At 37.6% G+C, this 6,000-nt stretch overlaps 1 protein-coding gene across 7 annotated transcripts in view; it reads right to left on the bottom strand.

The window, feature by feature from the left end:
- The window catches only part of lars2 (leucyl-tRNA synthetase 2), a 72,652-nt gene extending 67,247 nt beyond the window's left edge, over positions 1–5,405 (bottom strand). The window contains exons 1-3 of one of the 7 annotated variants that reach the window (XM_012965475.3): positions 5,301–5,374; positions 2,550–2,607; positions 1,132–1,384 (exon numbers count right to left, since the gene is read on the bottom strand). In XM_012965475.3, coding sequence (XP_012820929.2) covers positions 1,132–1,353 — 222 coding nt within the window. In that variant the 5' untranslated portion in view covers positions 1,354–1,384; positions 2,550–2,607; positions 5,301–5,374. The other 6 variants (XM_018094974.2, XM_002938308.5, XM_012965474.3 and 3 more) reach the window with 6 other exon arrangements.
- Positions 5,406–6,000: the final 595 nt, after the last annotated feature.

The following is a 6,000-nucleotide window of genomic DNA, read 5'->3' on the forward strand; positions in this document are numbered from 1 at the left end:
ACTATCAGTTCTCAAGAAATATCGTTTAACAAGATTATCCTGCTGTACTTCTTGTGCTGGCTCATTCGCACCAGCCCTACTGGTGACACCCTAGGCTTATACTCGAGTCAATAAGTTTTTTCAGTTTTGTTAGGTAAAATTCGGTTCCTCGGCTTATACGGTATGCAAATCCATAAAAAACAATTTGTGCTAATAGTCGGTAAAACTTTTGTGCAGCCTTTTCATTTCCATCACTCCAATACAATCCTTTGGTTAAAGGAGAATGCAAGTCAAACTTTAAAAAGCATACTGCCCAATAGTCCTCCAATTGTTTAGTAAAAACGCCACACTTTTGGCTCACCTAATCAAATATTTACTCAGTCACACTTACTTCACATTTTCTAGAACAGGCAGCCATCTCTAAAAAGGTATTCTCCCTTCCTTTCCCTCCTTGCTTCATACTGCACGTGTGTTTCATTCCCTCCCCTCTGCCAGATCCGCTTCTGATTGGCTGGTGGGCATGTGTAGCTCAGAACAGGAGACAGGATCAAGTTACACACATGCTCAGAGAATAGGAAGGCTGCCGCTGGCAGCCTACAGGAAGGACAGAGAGATTTCAGTGATGTCACTGTAGTCTTCACACTGCTGTAGGCTGCCAGCACCATATCTCAGAGAGCAGGGATCTGGGAATTTAGATATGCAGTAAGTACTTTAAAAGAATGCCTTTATACTTACTTTTAATTTATATTAACCTTTCATTGTCCTTTAAGTATATAAATGGATTATGAATCTTGAATATTCATGCCCCTGATGAAATCAGAATCAAGACAAAACGTGTTGGGATATCAGGCTATCAACCTGGACTGTATTATATGAGTTGCTGATTGTATTGCAGAAATTAATAAGTGCAATATATTTTTATTAATAAATATACATCACTGATTTTATACTATGGGAATGCGCCCCTCTCTTCTCTTTTCAGTGTGTGTGCAGTCTTACATAGAAAGTAACATTGGGGAATAGTATTATATTTGTAGTTGTACATAGGACTGTGAGGTGCCATGCTGATTCATCTAATTCTTTACTGCCTAAGGGAAATAAACAAGTTAAGTGCTGCATCTTTATGCAGATGGTGCCAAAAAAATTACTTACATCTACTTTACTAATTTTTGTGAATCGCTCTTTTACTTTGGGCTTCCACCAGTTTTCCACCTTCTTTCTTGTTTCTAGTCCATATTCTTTTTCCCACTTGCCAGTCTCACTGTAAATGGACTGTATAACATTCAAGCTCGTAGCCTTTTGCCAATTGTTTGGCAAAGCCAAGCCATTTAGTCTTCCTTTCAAACAGGCGCTACACAGCCCTAGGCCCAACATGGTATGATATATTCTTCCTGGAGACCTTCACCTTGAAAAAAGAATAATTAGTTATTCCTAGTCATTCCTATATTGGTGCTTAGGTTTCCTCCCACAATCTAAAAACAAACAGGAAGGTTAACTGGTTCCTTATAAAACTAACCAATGTATGTGCCCTCTAAAAGGGCAGTGACTGATATCAGTTGACTGCAACTTAAAAATACTCAAAGAGCTTAGAAGGAAGATGTACAACCTATAGAGCTAAGAGACAGCTAGGAACATAACATATGGGTATCTGCACAGGACACAATGATATGAATGGCTCTTTGCAGGAGCTACATGAGCATACCCTAGCTGTAAGGGATCACAGGTGTAGAAGAGACAATATTTTCCTACATTAGATTTCATATAACATTACATATGGCTCCGGACTTACTATTGTAGAAATAAGCATTGATAGAGTTATTAAAAGTAACATTGCAAATGACAGTTTGTCCTACAGTATGTATCTTGCACAATCCAAAATACACCCAGCTGTAATACCACATTAGTACAATACCCTTTTGCCATGGGAACATTGAAATTCAGCTAGAATATTAAGTTGCAGAAACGGCTACACACTCTGGATGAAAATGAAACAACCTAAAAAAAATTCTGATTCATTACTTTCCTACTTTTAATATTAAGCTAATAGGCTCCACAGGACGTCCTTGTCCTAAGGGAGCTAACAAAGATCTACCGAATAACTCAATATTATATCTGGCAGTTGGCATATTTGTGTTTATTAATAAGCTAGACAAGGCTGTGCACCATTGAATTACAGGCATTGCGGGCCACTTCAAAGTTAATGGATTTGCTTCTGAACTGTCTAGCCTAATCCTAGCTCAATCAAGTCTATACATCCTCTTGTGTATCAGAGCGAAAATCTAGCAACAGTAATAAGCTTCTTTTTTTTTTTTTTGCTTTATTTTTTTCTTTTGTTCAAATCCCAAAAGAGCAAACTTGCTCATTATATCTGGATTTGAAATAATAGATGAAAGGCAAAAGTTTGATTCCCTGGCTTTTCTGTACTATTTTAGTTTTCTCTAACTCCGTCCTTTTTACAAGATTCTATTATAGTAGTTGGGGGATTGAGAAACAGTTACATAAAACATGAATATAAACAATGATATCATTAAAACACTTGATATTAATACATGTCTAAAACATGAACCCACCTGACTTTGATATCACATGGCACCACTGAGTGTAATCAATGCAAGTTAAAGCAGCTACCTAAAATAAATATAAACCACTGAGGTATTGTGTAACATAGTACAGCCCAATATCCAAAACAAATAACAACCAAATACTAAAAATATGTATCTATTCAAAACTGTAATAAAAGTCAACCCCTTGTTTGTAGCAGTGGAGATGGCATGCAAGGTTCTAGTTCAAAATCTTTAAAATTACTCTATACAGCCCCCAGAATAACATACCTTTCTCCCTCCAGATTTATTTTGTTTCTCTTTTACAGCCAGTTCAACTACATTTATTCTTGTTACTTCCTTGCCTAAGGTTAAGCTCTGCCCCCTTTTGCATTCTGAGCACTCCTTTGCTCTCCAACTAATGACATCAAAGAGGTGTCTACTGCGCATGCTTGATTTATTTTAACTGGAGCAGAGAGCATGCCCAGTAGGCATCTCTTTGGGGTCTTCATAGTCGGAAAGAAAAGTGCTCAGAAAGCAAAAGGGGCAGTGCTTCACACTAGACAAGGTAAACAAAAAAAGCTGGAGTTGTAATAGAGAAACAAAATAAATCAGCATGCAGGAAGAAAGGTATGTTATTCTAGGGGCTGTTTAGAGTAATTCTAGGATATTTAAAAATAAAAGGCTTACCGTATATACTAGAGTATAAGCAGAGTTGGCCTTGGCCTTCCCAAACTTGCTTTTGTCTGCTGCTGTAGCATTTTTTTTCCCTAAAGTTATCTATTATTTATTTATCTGTTATTTATTTGATTATTGAAACTTAGCAGTAGCGGCTGCATTTCCCACCCTAGGCTTATACTCGAGTCAATACGTTTTTCCAGTTTTCTTAGGTAAAATGAGGTACCTCGGCTTATATTCGGATCGTCTTATACTCGAGTATATACGGTACTTATCCTTTAAGGCTAATAACTTATCCACATATTTTTACTGCATGCAGCTTAAGCATATACCCTTGTGCACAATTACCAAGAAGCATGTGTGTTGAATATTTTATTCAATAAACAATACTAGTTTGCTATTTCATGCTTTTCCATCATCTTCAGTCTGCCCTGCTAGTTTGCGTCTGTCCTTAACTACTAGTCTGCTTTGATTTCAGCCTATAAACCAAATCCACAAAAGGGCATCTATCACCACTATATTATTTCCCCAAACAGAGGTGCGGGCTAAAAGAGCCCACACTCCAGGGAAATTGTTTTTTTTTTAAAAATAAAAATGCCCCTGCCGGTGCTGGACTACCCGCACTGGAAAGGGCACCCCCGGTGCAGGCAGCCATGTTGGGGCACATGCATGTACATAATGAGCAAGTGCCACAAGTAGCTCATCATGCTCTTGTGTGCAACGTAGGAGGGTGATTTACATTCACTGCTCCTACGTCAGGCACATGCGCATAGTAAGCAAGCGGGGAAGTGTACTTATTATGTGCCTACCAACATGGCCGCCTGCACCAGGAGCTCCCTCCCAGTGTGCGGGTAGCCCAGAGATGGCGGGGGGGTTATTTGTTTAAAAAAAACTTGGTCCCTGGGATGCCACTACCCTTTCTTTGAAAAATGTAACAGCCCAGGGTAGTGTTTGCCGAGTGTCACACCTTGCCCAAGCCTGAAAGGAGATGCCTGGAAGGCCAATAGCAGGTTGAGTTACTAGAATCACTGTGGGGGTCACTAAGTTGTTCCACTACCTTACACACCAGTACTTTTAAACAGGCCACTGAACTCTGAGGTGATTTCTAATATTGTTATATTTAAAACAAGTGAGTACAGTTATTTAGCAATGTTTAAGTAGTATTGTTACATAACACATGGCATAAAAATGCCACATAATGCTATACAAATAAGATATCTATTTATTAATTGGTAAAGATGTGATTAGGGAACAAGAACAGAAAAAATGCACTAGAGGGTGTAGAAAAACACCCAGTAGGGGAATAGTACATTAAAACAGTGAGAAAGAAGGATAGAATAGGAAATAGATAATGGTTAAAGAAGTTGAATCTACTGAGAACTACTACTACTCTGGAAGGAGTACAATATAAGGTGAAGGCATCTCACAATAAAAAATTACTCAGAACGTTTCGAAGGTTATAATATTTAAGCAATCAGACTTTTGCAACACAACTGGGCAGGACATTGCACCCCCAGAAATTGATAACATACTATACTATCACTGTTTTCAGTTTCTCTGTTATTCCTGTAGCATCAACTTTATGGAAGAGTTATCTAAGTAGTCAGGTAATACTCTGACAGGTGGCATTAAAGTCACGCTCTGTCCCCTATTTAGAGTTACTCCTAATTAGAAATGTATCATTATCATCATTATGAATGTAACTGAAACCCATCTAGCCATAGCAGATATTAACCCTGGTAACTGAATGACTGTATAGCACTAGTATAAATGAATTAGAACACTTATTATTGTGACTCCATGCTACACAGGTCCAGCTTGCAGGATGCAACTTTCCCATGTCACTTACAATCGTGCCCTACTATATAAAAGTACACAGTCTCACAATCACATATTTATGTAGTTAATGCGCATTTTAATAGATAATAATTCAAGTAAATGCCGAACGCTGTGTTCATATTGTTTCATAAATTTACCGCTTGTTGAAGCTTGTTTGAATGCTGGCAAGAATACTAGCAAATCCTGTCACTAGCCACAGCTTTGGTGCTGATCATAGACCGTAGTCACAGAAGAAAGAGCTGTACAGTTTGAGCATCACCCTACCTCTCAAAGCATGGAACTCACTGCCTACCACAGCAGCAAGGGCAACCAGCCCGGCGCTTATTTGACGTCACCACTGATGCGACGCCTAATGTGACTCCTGCCAATATCATCTTCCGCCACACACAACATGGAGGACTGCGTAACTCATATTTTTATTCTGCTATATTTACTTCTACGTTAGAATTTAGTTTTCGCGAATGCTCGTATCACGGAGCTGACCCTTGGCTGGAGACTGCGATTAACATAAATGAATGGCTTTTATTAACTAATCTTTATTTTAGGAATAGTTTTAAAGTGTATGATAATGGCATGTAAAAAAAACTTTAAGCAAATAAAATAAATTGAATTCATTCAAATACAGTCCATTCTTTTTATTTCATTTGGTCAAATGCTTATTTATTGCTTAAATATCAAACATGATTGTTTTTAAAGAAAATCAATGTACTAATAATGATTTACATGATTCATGTTCAATTTACCTTATATAGGTGCACGTACTATAAATGCATAAATGATTTATGAACTAATGAAATATATTTTAAAGTATGAATAAATAATTATTAAAGGAGAACTAAACGCTAAAAATGATTCTCTTAAGAAAACATTGATTTTATATATGGGACCTGTTATCCATAATGCTCAGAACCTTACTCTGTTTCAATGAGAAGCTAATCCCCTGTTTTAAAGGGGAAATTAATCC

Source organism: Xenopus tropicalis, chromosome 6 (genome assembly GCF_000004195.4).
Source record: "Xenopus tropicalis strain Nigerian chromosome 6, UCB_Xtro_10.0, whole genome shotgun sequence".
Classification (NCBI taxonomy): Eukaryota; Metazoa; Chordata; class Amphibia; order Anura; family Pipidae; genus Xenopus; species Xenopus tropicalis.